This window comes from Bos grunniens, chromosome 11 (genome assembly GCF_055505025.1).
Source record: "Bos grunniens cultivar Pamir isolate PY7600 chromosome 11, Bosgru_T2T1.0, whole genome shotgun sequence".
Classification (NCBI taxonomy): domain Eukaryota; kingdom Metazoa; phylum Chordata; class Mammalia; order Artiodactyla; family Bovidae; genus Bos; species Bos grunniens.
The window spans coordinates 69,276,667-69,290,203 of NC_141175.1; the positions used below are offsets into that span (position 1 = coordinate 69,276,667).

General features: G+C 37.6%; 2 protein-coding genes across 14 annotated transcripts in view; one reads left to right on the forward strand and one right to left on the reverse strand.

Moving 5' to 3' along the window:
• The window catches only part of EFEMP1 (EGF-like fibulin extracellular matrix protein 1), a 70,814-nt gene that overhangs the window by 49,639 nt on the left and 7,638 nt on the right, over positions 1-13,537 (forward strand). For 5 of the 12 annotated variants that reach the window (XM_086326803.1, XM_086326800.1, XM_086326801.1 and 2 more), the window contains exons 5-8: positions 3,031-3,153; positions 7,111-7,230; positions 8,172-8,291; positions 9,516-9,635. In XM_086326803.1, coding sequence (XP_086182929.1) covers positions 3,031-3,153; positions 7,111-7,230; positions 8,172-8,291; positions 9,516-9,635 — 483 coding nt within the window. The remainder of the gene's footprint in view (positions 1-3,030; positions 3,154-7,110; positions 7,231-8,171; positions 8,292-9,515; positions 9,636-13,537) is intronic. The other 7 variants (XM_086326807.1, XM_086326808.1, XM_086326805.1 and 4 more) reach the window with 3 other exon arrangements.
• LOC147363286 (uncharacterized) overlaps positions 7,154-13,537 on the reverse strand; it is a 201,665-nt gene continuing 195,281 nt past the window's right edge. For both annotated transcript variants that reach the window (XR_015136876.1, XR_015136874.1), the window contains one exon: positions 7,154-7,321. The gene's annotated coding sequence lies outside the window, so the exon portion shown is untranslated. The remainder of the gene's footprint in view (positions 7,322-13,537) is intronic.

Here is a 13,537-nt window from a genome sequence, read left to right on the forward strand (position 1 = left end):
GCTGACCTGAGTAGTTTTCCTTATGAATAAAGAATTGCTTTTGCCAGTAAGGTATTCCCACCACAGAGGACTTTTATAAACATACGTGGGAAAGCCAGGTCTGCTGGTACATCTGCACAGAGATGGATATTCTGCTTTGAGTTTCTAGCATAGTAATATATTTTAGATGCATACAAGTAAAAAAGATAAGCATAAAAGAGTGTAACAATGTAAAATTATTTTTGCATGATTTTGTATAGATGTGTGAATAAACAATAACAGGATCTCAAAGAACAACTTTCAAATTAATAAAAACCATGTTATTTAAATAAACCAACAAATTTACAGTCTTACTGAAGATAGTTCAGAGAAATCTGGTCTATCTACACATCCTTCAGCATTACATAACTTGCAAAGAGCAAAGGGGATAAATATTCTAAACTCGAGTCAGAAAAGCCATAAATGAAAATGTAGCCTGTTCATTTACTAACAGATGGCAGCTCAAGGTATAAGATGAAGCATCCATTCAACTCCTTTGGAATAATTTTCTTGAAGGGAATTTCATGCAATTGTGTTTTATTAAATTTCAGGGAGTATTCCCATCTGAAAGAATTAAAACTAAAAGTGAATCCAGGTAAGTAGAAAGTATATTAAAAATATCACCAGTCAATCCTAGGTGAGGTAAATCCTGCTTCAGTTTTGTTTGTTATCGACAGAGAAAGGAATATAGTGGCAATAGAGATGGTGGCATTTTATTTGCTTTTGGGGTTTTTAAAAAATTAAATTACTTTAATTCACCTAATACTTTTATTAAATTATCCTTCTTAGAAGGTAAACAAACCTGGCTCTTAAAAAAGAACTGGTCCAGGGAGCACGACTTCTATGTATGAAAGCTATTTAATGATATATTAATTCCACTGGAAATGTTAGCCTATTTATCAAAGAGAACTGAAGGACAAAAAAAAAAAAACCCCGAATAGGAAGGAAATCACATCAGGAATGCGATGGGGTGGAGGCAGTTTGCAAAGGGATGTCTCAGAAAGAAAAGCCACAGTCACTGGTGAGGCCTCCTTTAGAAAATGCAGCAGCCAACCCAAGCCCTTGATCTTCCGCCAGCATGTACTGAGGAAACTTGCCACATCTGAATCTCACATTGCTGTATCTCTCAGGGCTGTTATCACTGCAAATGCTGGCAAATGTTCTTGACATAAAACAATAGGAATTCTGCTGTCATTTCTGTATTAGCGAGTCATAAAGCTCTGAAGAAACCCCAGTAGACATGTTTTCATCAAGTGCATATGAGAAAATAATAAAAGACACACCAAAAAAAGCAGATAATTTCAAAGAAAGATTGCTGTACCTTTGCATAGTGCCTAGAAAGGACAGAGTTGTAATCACTGATTTGAAAATAGCAATAAAAATTTTCAAAACAGACATAAAAATAATAACAAAAATTTTGCCAGAACTTTAAACCCGGATAATAAGAATTATGTAAGTAGATGCTTTTATAGGTTATTATCCAATAAACAGCCAGGCACCCCTCGGGGATTCTTTATCTCCCCTCCCTCTTTCTCTTGGAAAGAATCCCTCTTGTCTTTTCCACACCCAGCTAACCAAAGCCGATATCTGAGGACAACTCTCTTATAACCTGAGCTTCCTACATTAATATACTGGGTAGTGTAAGTGCAGCAATTATGCTTGAAAATAAAGGAAGATAAAAGGCAACACACCCGGGGCAACTCTCTGTGCCTCTTAAAGGGAAGGCAGGATTTAGGAATAAATTCTAATTACTGATGGTTCATTTTCAGTACTGACTTTTGGCCCACTATTTCTTCCAAAGCACTTCCATGGGTCTACCACAGTGATGATTCAGACACCCCAAAACTTCTCTCAGTTTTTATGCAAAATCTATCATCTAGGAATTACAAATTTTAGATATTTTTAAATGAAGCTTAGAGTCTTTAGTTGTTGAAGAATGCCAAAATTTCATAATCTTTTCATCTGTGCTATTTAACCTCATAAATATGAGAGATTCAAATAAATGCAAAGGTGATGTGGAGAAGGCAGAACTAAATTTCACTTATAAATTATTCCAATATGAGTGCACACACACAAATCCACATCATATTTTTCCCCAGACTTTAAAGTTTTTATTTTGTATTGGGGTAGAGCCAATTAACAATGTTGTGGCGGTTTCAGGTAAACAGTGAGGGGACTCTGCCATGCATATACATGTTGATCTCAAAATGAACATTTTTTTACTTTCCAGAACTAAATCTACCTACTCCTTAAGGTACATTTAGTAAATTATTCCAAGATGTGAAATGCTTTGGTAAAATATGTATTTTAAACTACACCAGCCTATCTCTCCTAGAGAAATATGATTAAATTTAATCCCTTTTATTTTATAATCTGCTATGAAAAGTTTATTCATCCATGTTATGCTAAAGTTTACAAAATAAAAATAGCAACAAGCAATGCATAATATTAAAGCTTGATTTTTACCTAGGTATTAGGCAGATTTTTAGAGATTGGTCACTAGAAATTATTTCAAATGAGATATATTGGGTGGAAAAGCAAGTATCATACAATTTAACATTTTAAAACACCCAAAACAATACCATATATGCTAATGGGTGCATATATGTTCAATGAAAGTATAAAAAAAAAAATCTCAAGGAAGGATTCACACCTACCAGGATGGTAGTAGGTGGGTGAATAAAGGGATGAGAATGAAGTAAAGCTTTGGTTACACCTCTAATGTTTCATTTCTTAACAAAACAAAGTGAACTGAAGCATACATGGCAGAATATTAGCGTTTGTTAAATCTATTAATACGTGATATACTGTGGCATCTCTGAAATTACTTTCTGAACATTTGAAATAATTTATCATTTTAAGCATTTCCAGTAAAACAGTATTACAGAGTAACGTTTTAAGATTAGAGTGAAAACTTGTTTTCTTTAAGAAAAGTATGGCAAAAAAGATGGAGGAAATACCAACATCTCCACAGTCGACTCAAACTCCTTCTGTGCTGCGTGTCTTTATCAGACATAGACGAATGCACTGCAGGGACACACAACTGTAGAGCCGATCAAGTGTGCATCAATCTTCGAGGTTCCTTCGCCTGTCAATGCCCTCCCGGGTATCAGAAGCGAGGAGAGCAGTGTGTAGGTAAGTACAACAGTGTAGTGAGCCAAGTCCTGTCTGGAGCATCTTAATTGTTTAACCCTCAGGCCTTCAAATCAAAGCACTCATCTTTATTTGCAGAATGATAATGCTTATTCTTTCATTGACTACCAACCCATTTTCCATATTAATGAGAAAAAAACAACTTTATAGGTCAAGCATAGTCTGGATATCAACGTGTCAGTTACATCTTAGACTAAGCAAAAGCAGAAACTTAGGGTATGAGTGAGACCACAAAAGCAAAGAGGAGAACCATTTAAGTTAGATATTTGGTGTCCTAGCTCTAAAACACTGATGCTGTGGGCTTCATTCACTAGGTTTTAGTGTAACATAGCTTACAGAGCAAATGTGTGCTGTGTGTGTGCTCAGTCACTCAGTTGTGTCTGACTCTTTGTGGCCCCACAGACTGTAGTCCCCCAGGCTCCTCTGTCCATGGAATTTTCCAAGCAGGAGTACTGGAGCTGGTTGCCATTTTCCTACTCCAGGGGATCTTCCCAACCGAGGGATGGAACCTGCATCTCTTGCATCTCCTTTATTGGCAGGTGGATTCTTTACCACTGAGTCACCTGGGAAGCTCTATAGAGCGAATAGTAAGGTTCAAATCCCAGCTCCATCCCTAACTCACTTTGAGTTACTTAAATCCTCTGTGTCTCACTTCTTCCCTTTGTACTGTGGAAATAAAACCAGCCCCTATCTTAAGAGCTCATGTGCAGGAATGCTTAGAATGGTGCCTGGCCCTGGGTTGAATAGTTGTATGCCATTGTTATGTAATGAGTTAACAGACTTGTACTAAACATTCTTTATGTTACAAGTGGCTCCAGTACTAGAACCGCAACACATGAGCCCTCCTTGAGAGCTCTACTTGAGCTCTCTGAGGGCAGGGTCCAGGTCTGGTTTGTGTCATTGTTGTCTCCCCAGTCCCTGAAGTCTGCCAGCCAAGTAGATGTTCAATGCATGCATTTTGAATGACTGGAAGAATACAATATAGGGAGGCTGGCAAATAAGAAGTCAACTAAAGTGTTCTGGGTGCAATCTTGAGGCCCAGCACTAGGATGAAACTCTGTAATTGACTCCCTTTGTCCACTGACTTACATACTTCCTCGTACCATTAAATCAATGAAGAGTTCTTATTTTCTCTTAGGAACAGAGGATAAAAATCTCTGGGGACAGGCAACGCCACATTCAGTTTTCACCAGTGAATGTGAGCTGTTGGTGTCAGGGTGTCCACTCTGAGCTCTCATAGGCCCTGGCCCTGCTCTCTCTGCCCTGGGGCTCTGCTAGGTGCTGGGGCTAGTTAGTCCAGTCTCTGATGAAGGACCAGGAATTTGCAGTGACTGAAGCTGTGATTTAGGAGAAAATTGTTTGGACAAATTCATAGGCACCAAAGTTTTGCCTGTTGTATTAGGAAAATAAACAACTGAGGGTATAATAAGTATAGAAAAAGAACAAACCCAGCCTACTATGGGAAGAATCAAAGCAAATGGAACATATAGTTAGAGGTCTTTCTGATACAGTAGGGGATGTCCTTAAATTCAGATCTAATCATGTGACTTCCCTGCTGTTCCTCTCACCCCCAGAATGAACACTGCATTCCTCAATAGCATATAAGATCTTCCCCATCTTATCCTCGCCCAACTCTGTTGTAACAACACCCTTCTTCTGCCAAAACAATTACACTTTAGCTTTGTCCCACGAGTTATAGTTCCCCAATACATCACACAGTGTCACACTTTGCTACCTCTGTATAAGCTCTCAGTACCAGAGACATGCACTTCTGACAAACTCCTATTCAAATCTTAAATTCCAGGTCAAGGTCACTTCCTCTGGGAAGTGTTCTATGATCTCCCCAAATATAGTCACTCCTTCTTCTATGCCAATAATTCTCAAACTTTGAAGGATTCTTTTTGTAAATTGCTAACCTGTTATAGATCAATACTTCTATAGAGTACAATAAGAATGTTGCAGTAACACTAAATTGCTGTTCCTAAACACATGCTCCCAATTTCTATACTTATTCATTGTGGACTGCTCCAAATACACCAGCAGTGTTCAGCAAGTCACGTGGAATGGTGCTCCCTCTATCTCTTGTACACTTTTCTATTTTTGATCTTATAATTCCACACAATAATTTGTTTTCATGCCTGCTTTCCATACAAGATGGAGTAGAATATACATATGATCATCATCATATGTTTAGCAGTGTAAACCTACACTGCCAACCACAGTGCTAACAAATAACAAAGATTCAATGAATGTTTACTTGTTGAAAAGACATGCACCATTAATTCATCAAATATTTATTGAGGGCTTACTGTGTGCTAGGTGCTGGACCACTGTGGCAAACAAACAGATTTTACAGAATCACGGCCCTCGTGGAGCTATTAGAAAGTACCAATTACATAACTTAGCTATTGATATTGTCACCTGGCTATGATACTAGGTACTAGGAAGAACTGTTTCACAACTGCTCTTAATTAGTATGAACTTTCCATTCGTTCAACTAATGTTTACTGAGCACCTACCATGCCAGACCCTATTCTAGGTATTAAGCACACAACAGACAAAAAATACTTTATCTCTACCTCATGGGGAGAAAATGGATCTTATTTGCCATGCATTATAGTGAAGAAGACAGACAAGAAGCAAATAAACACATAACACAATGGCAGGGAGTGTCACTGGCTACAAAGAAATATAAAGCAGGATTAGGGGTTAGATGGAGCAGAAGTTATTTTATATGGATGGACAGAAATGGCCTCCCTGACATGACATCTGATCAGACAGCTAAATAAATTAGGAGGGAAGCTATGTGAACATTGTTATTGTTTATTTAATATTCAAGTTAAATCACATATATTTGCAGCTTATTCATAATAGCTTCCATTTGTTTTTGCCTATTTTGTGCAAGGAAGTTCACCTATATCATCTCATGTTATCCTCCCAACAACCCTACCACATTGTTGTATTATTACTCACAAAAGAGGAAATGGAAGCTCTGAGAGGTTAAGACCAAGCTAGTAAATGCTGGAACAAAGACTTAAACTCAGGTTACCTCGTGGTACACTACCTACTTGAGCACTCTGCCTCCCACACTTGTAGTTATTAAAATACCAGAAGAGTTCAGCAGAAAGTTATGTTTTGTTTTCATTTTTCCCATAAGATAGTATCATTGCATTGATAGTATATAATTATTATTTTAAATTACACATGCCATATTTGAGTTGTCACAAAGTGTACAGTTGTAAATTAATGAAATTTTATTATGCTTCTAAAATATTAATTCTGTTCTGCAAGTTCTCAATTGAGCATTTTATAGTTGGAAATATTTATATGAGGACACAGGCTGGAACACTTGATCAGTGTGTCAGAAGGGCACTCTCAAAAAGTAACTTGTTTAGTATCCCATTCCTTCCACAGCATTCTTTCACTTGATTCTCACAGAAACTTCATAAGATACACATAGCAAGCATTACTGTCTACATTATACGGAAGGAAAAACGAACTACTGAACATTTGAGTGACTTCACCAAGGTCACCAGCTGAGCAACAGCCTCCTTTCTTAGTTTTATACTATATCTCAATTCTTCCATAGTTCTTTTCTACTTCTTTAATTATAAATAACCTTTTATATTCGCAGCCTTACATTCTCACTTATATGTGAAATAGTCTTAATTACTTTTCCCTCTTTAAATCTCAACCCATCCAGCCAGGTTTAGGAAGTCTTTGTTCTTAACATCTCATTTAGCTACAGAGAGCATACAAAAGTATATTTAAAGCACAGATACCCTAATTTTTTAAAAAAGAAAAATAATTACTTTTAAAATGAGGTCTCCAGGTTTTCTAGATAATGCTCTGCTGAGAACTTGAGACTAAACAGATCAATAATAGTAATTTGGATAGTCGGTAATTTGGTTCTCTTTGCGTGTGTGCTTAATAACCTAGATGTAGACGAATGCACCATCCCTCCATATTGCCACCAAAGATGTGTGAACACACCAGGATCATTTTATTGCCAGTGCAATCCTGGGTTTCAGTTGGCAGCAAACAACTATACCTGTGTAGGTAAGTCTTCTGGAAACAGCCAACCAATTTCTGTCTTCCCAGCAGTATCTCCAGTTTTCTATATTCATGGTTTCCATCAACTTCCCCAAAGCTGAAAGGACAGTAACCAATCTGGTTTTTAAAAACACATCAAGATGTAAATGGAAAAAATTTTTAACTTTGGTTTTAGTTCTCCTCTGTGACAGTATCAAGAAAAGGTTTTAACTATAGATCAATTGATATACACACACCAGTTAGTCAACAGTGTGTGATACAAACACTGAAGGTGCCAAAGGGGTTACTACAAGTTCAGATACATAAACTTTCTGCTGAGAGTGCATCTGATTTTCACATGCTTCTTCTACCCTTTCAGAATGCAATGTCACGGCACACAATTTTAAGATTGGCATGACATGGAAAAAATCTAGTGCAGGAAAAATGCCTTTTCACAATATTTTCAGTGCCTTAGAGCATTGCAAAACTCTGTATGGGTCTCAAAGGCTTATGTTATAATTGTAATGGAATTTAACAGGACCCATTTAAAAAGTAATAAATAGCACAGATAAATCTTCACTACAGCATGCTGAGAGACCGTATCAGTATGTGTCTTATATCAATTATTTATAGACTTGGCATTTTGCATTTGAACAATAAAAGAAAATAGATATTGGAATGTATATTTATTAGAACCATTAAATTCTTTTGTAAAGATTCATCAAACACCAAACTAACCATCATTCCCAGGAAAAAAAAAATATTCTGGTATTTCTGAAAGTACATGACAGATGTTTGAAGTTGTTCCAATAAATATGAAACCTGAATGGATGTTCTCCAGTGAGCTTCTGCAAGGCAAAGAATCCAGCTAGGGAATTACTCACTTATCATCAGATGACATAGGTACAAAAGACCAAGGCTATGTTTAAAGACATAAATATATAGGTGTGTATGACCTTGCCTTTCAGATATAAATGAATGTGATGCCAGCAATCAATGTGCTCAGCAATGCTACAACATTCTTGGTTCATTCATCTGTCAGTGCAATCAAGGATATGAGCTAAGCAGTGACAGGCTCAACTGTGAAGGTAAAATATTATCCAAATAATTGGTAGTAATAGCACAGTTCCTGTCTTTGCTGTTGCTTTATCCAAGTATATACCTGTTTAAGAAAGCAAATTTTTATTATGTTCTAAAATCCAGTTAACTTAGTTCACTTATAACACTGTCTTTTTAGTATGTTATCAAAAGAAAGAAGAAAAAATAATTGAAATACTAGATGTAGGCTGGGTCTGATAATTAGCAAGGGTACTCTAGTATCTTGCTTCTCTAGTGTGATGGGCCAGCAGAATTGGCACCTCCTAGGGGCCTGTGAAATTGTAGACTCTTACGCCCCAGCCCAGACCTACTGAATCAAATTCTGTGTCTAATGAGAATTCCAGGGGACTAGTGGCATATTTAAGTTCAAAAGTAGCTGATTGCATGTCAGGAACACTAGAATAGAAACCAAAAGATCTGGCCCTAGGCATCCCTGCCACTGCATGCTCGGGGCACATTTCTTAAGGTGCCTTCATTTCACTCTCCACGTGATCAAGAAGAGGGCCATCTAACTAGAAGGATCACCATCAGAGTCCACTGTACATGCTCGCTCCACTGTGCACGTCAAATGGCCTAAGACATCCCAAGGGATGCCATTGACACTTCATGCTCTTGAGTTCCTCACAAACTGTCCCAGCTTTACTTGGGGCCACAAAGATCATACCCTACACTGAGAGGCCTCCCATCATGCCACTGCGCTCAAAACCAAAAGGGGCTGGCTCTGGATGGCTGCCTCTGCCCTTCTGAGCAAACTATAAGAACAGCACCATTGAGAAATGCAAAGCCTTCTGCCAGGGCATCAACTTCTAGAAGCTAGCACAGGGATGAAACTTAGAGTTCAAAACTCAGATGAACTTGGAAGCACAGCCACCCAATTTCTGAGAAGGCAAATATGAATCTGCATCAAGGGTGGGTCTGCCAAGCACAACACAGGATCATCAACCACAAACCACTTCTTTCAGTCTGCTCAGCTAGGATGGTTAGTTCCAGGATTTGCCAAAGTGTCAGCAGTAATTGAGTAAAACTGATGGTAAGAAAATTCTCTGCTCTGTGAAGTTCCATGAGAACTAAGCTGATATTGTTAGAACTTTCATTTGAGCCTCTTATAAAGTATTGCATTTCTGTTTCAGAGATCGCAATGTTTGAAAAAAAATACCAAAATAATGACATGTAAGTATTCAACTCTATGTTGTTGCTTTTGTCTGGTTCAACAGACATTGATGAATGCAGAACCTCGAGCTACCTGTGTCAATATCAATGTGTCAACGAACCTGGGAAATTCTCATGTATGTGCCCCCAAGGATACCAAGTGGTGAGAGGTAGAACATGTCAGGGTAAGTTTATTGTTTTCATATCTGTTAAGTTTTAACCAAGAAAAGCAGGGAGGAAGTATTGGAATCTCTACCACAGACTCTCGTTTTTTACAATTTGAGCTCTTTTTTCCCCTGTTGATCATGAGACATGCACACCTCATAAAGAGGATATTCAGTGTTATCTTTCTTTGAAATTTAAAGTCATAATTTTTTCCTAAAATAGAAATAATTTTAATATAATATTAATATGCCTTCTAAATAGCCTACATAATTCCTGTGATATACATCTTCTAATCATCCACCAAAAATGATTCAATTATTAAAATATTTTGCCATGAATTTCAGTATAGAATATAAGCTTAATGTGTGGTTAGGTGTACCTCAAAAAGACCTCAATTCTCTAAAACACTAGAATTATAAACTGGATAGTAATAAGTGTTGACAAAATCAGCATCATATGTATTAAATGTGCCTGAATTCTTCAGTTAAAAAAAAAAAACTATTAATCTAAAAATAGCTAATGTCTTTCAATCCAGTTTTAAAATAAATATTCAGGTGATCTACATAGTGACATATAGGTAGAAAAGATGCAGCTCCTACATAGGATGATTTCAGAATTTCTCTAAGAGATTTGAAAATCCTGGAAAAATTGGTACAAACACGTTTATATAAATAAGTGAAAAAAAATGAATGAATTTGAAGACACAAAATCTGTTGAAGACCCAGCTATATGACATTCTATCTATACAATTTTAATAAACTATCAGACTTCTCTGAGCCTGAACTTTCTCATTTGGAAAAGGGAGTTGAGGGAATGAAATGGAATAATACACAGAAAAACTATAAACTATAAAGCCTGGAAAATTCAAGGTGTTTTTATGAAATTTACCTAGCAATATAAATGACCAGTAGCAAATTTTTTCTAGGACAGTAAAATTTTGTTAAGAAAAGAAAATATCTAGGAAAGAAGACAGGATTCTGAGTCTGCATCATGATTTTGCAGGGAAATATTAACTCACAGGAACATCTATTACCTGATAGTTTATAGCATGCATGTGATTATTCAACTAGAATCTAACCACAAAACATAAGCATAATCAGAATGTAGTTCATTACACAAGTAACATCTACCCCTTTCAAGGTTACTAGAGACTCTGTAATGTTAATTGTGGAAAAACATTGCATTCCAAAGGTTTTATTTTCTGAACTCTAATTGAGACTTTTAACATGAATATTACATGCAGGAAAATGTTAGCCAGAGGGTTATCTTAACCAATATCCCTCGAGCCCTTCAAACAAATATCTATGTGTTTTTCTAATCATAAATGGACTTGATACCCAGCAAAAGACCAAAACAAGTTAACAGTCAGTTACCTGCCTACTTTATGGAAACATTTATATCTGTTATGATGAAAGGTAAAATGCAGTGGAATTACAAATAAGGGATTCATCAGTGTTATATCTTGAAGAGTATTTGTTAAACTAAAACATTTTTTGTGAAAGAGACCATTCTTTTAAGGTATCAAACAATTGGTTTACCCCACTGAAAGCATCCCTTTCCAACAGTCCACAGGTTAAATTAATACCAAAAGAGTTTCGATTCTCACCTTCCCCTAAAAAGTTTATTTGGGGGATGAAATAACTGTTCTCATTTCCACAGTCTTGCAAAAATGAAAACTCTCTGTGTATGTGCTGGTTGGTGTGGGGAGGGGAAAGGGACAGTGGTGAGGAAGAGAAACAGAGAGAGAGACAGTGTACTCAGATACACAGACACACTCATGAAATATTTTAATACTATTAATCATTTCTGAAAAACCCTCCAAAATGATTAAGCAGCTGATTATGCTAGGCTGTAAATTACTGGAAGTAATAAATAAAATTATTACATAAAGTTTCCTTTTGCCACTTTTGGACTCCATATAACAAACCAGTCCTGTAGCTAACTAAACAGCATCTTTATTTTTCAAAAAAGTGAAAAATATTGAAAGGACAAGTCAGCTGTGATTTCTTCTGAGGAATCTAAGTTCTTTCTTTAGCCATAGCCAGTCCAAAAGAAGATACTTTTTGTAACTGACTCTTGGAAACTGCATGGCTTTTCCAGTCTCCTCTTGGGTTCCAGAGAGCTCTTGCCAGTTTGGAAGCTAAAAGAAAATTTTTTTTCTCCAAAGACAAAGAATGGAATTCTTCTCATTTAGAGGATGCAGTACCTTGTGGTGGAAAGATGCCTGTCACTATCTGTATACACTTGAGTCAGCCACTTAACCCTTATTTGTTTTTCCTTCATGCCACATAGAGATATCTTTCTCACTATCTCCACACGTTGTGTGAAGAGCAACTTAGTTCAGTTTCAGTCAGTCAGTTCAGTCACTCAGTCGTGTCCAACTCTTGGCAACCCCATGAACCGCAGCATACCAGGCCTCCCTGTCCATCACCAACTCCCTGAGTTTACCCAAATTCATGTCCATTGAGTCGGTAATGCCATCCAACCATCTCATCCTCTGTCATCCCCTTCTCCTCCTGCCCTCAATCTTTCCCAGCATCAGGGTCTTTTCAAATGAGTCAGCTCTTCACATCAGGTGGCCAAAATATTGGAGTTTTAGCTTCAACATCAGTCCTTCCAATGAACACCCAGGACTGAGCTCCTTTAGGATGGACTGGTTGGATCTCCTTGCAGTCCAAAGGACTCTCAATAGTCTTCGCTAACACCACAGTTCAAAAGCATCAATTCTTCAGTGCTCAGCTTTCTTTATAGTCCAACTCTCACATTCAGTTTATATTTGCTAAAATCCAGGTGCCTCCAGTGCATTCATGCTATGTGATAAAGGGATAAAAAGATGTGCACAATGGTGCTTACCCTCCAGGAGTTTACAAGCTAATAGAAGGATTGAAACAAACATGCAGATTTCAATAATGCAAAACAGAAACCAATAAAGGCCCCAAAAGAGGAAAAATGAGATATAAGAATTCAGAGGGAAGAAAGAGATCACATCCCAGCAGCTAGGCCATGACTGCCTTGTTAATAAGAATTCAGTAAATTATTTATGGAATAAGTAAATTAACGAATGAAAATTGATTGTGTGGAAGGAATGATTCAGAAAAGACTTATATTGGATAAACTTACCACTATTCAAATGTAAAGGAAGGCACACATAAGGATATGCATATTAATATAATTTTTGTCATTGTTGTAATGGTTCTCTGGAGAAACTGTTCTCTCAGATGTCATCTGGGAACTCTTGATTCCCAAGTCTAAACTCAGTCTTTGTCCAGCCTGACCTTTCCACAACCCTCCTTCCTGAGACTCTCTCTTGTTCTGACCTCCTTGAACTGCATTTTCCTGGGTTGCTTCTCACTGCTGACAGCCCCTTCCTTAATTCCTCTTCTTCCCCATGATCTTTAAATAGCCGCATTCTATGGGCTTCCCTGGTAGCTCCGCTGATAAAGAATCTGCCTGCAATGCAGGAGACCCCGGTTAGATTTCCAGTTCGAGAAGATCTGCTGGAGAAGGGATAGGCTACCCACTCCAGTATTCTTGGGCTTCCCTGGTGGCTCAGCTGGTAAAGAATCTGCCCACAATGTGAGAGACCTGGGTTCAATCACTGAGTTGGGGAGATCCCCTGGAGAAGGGAATGGCTACCCACTCCAGTATTCTGGCCTGGAGAATTCCATGGATGGTATAGTCCATGGGGTTGCAAAGAGTCAGACACAACTGAGCAACTTTCACTTTCACATGCTGGAATGCTTCATAGCTTCATTTCTTTTCCTGTAAACAGCTTCTTAAGGACAGTGTAACCCACTCCCAGAGTACCAACTATCCAGCAGCATGCTACAACTTACTGAAATCACATTCTAGCTTTTCCCTCTCTTCAAGCTCATGAGCCTGACAATAAACTTCCATCTCCAGAGTTTTTGTTTGCTGCTTT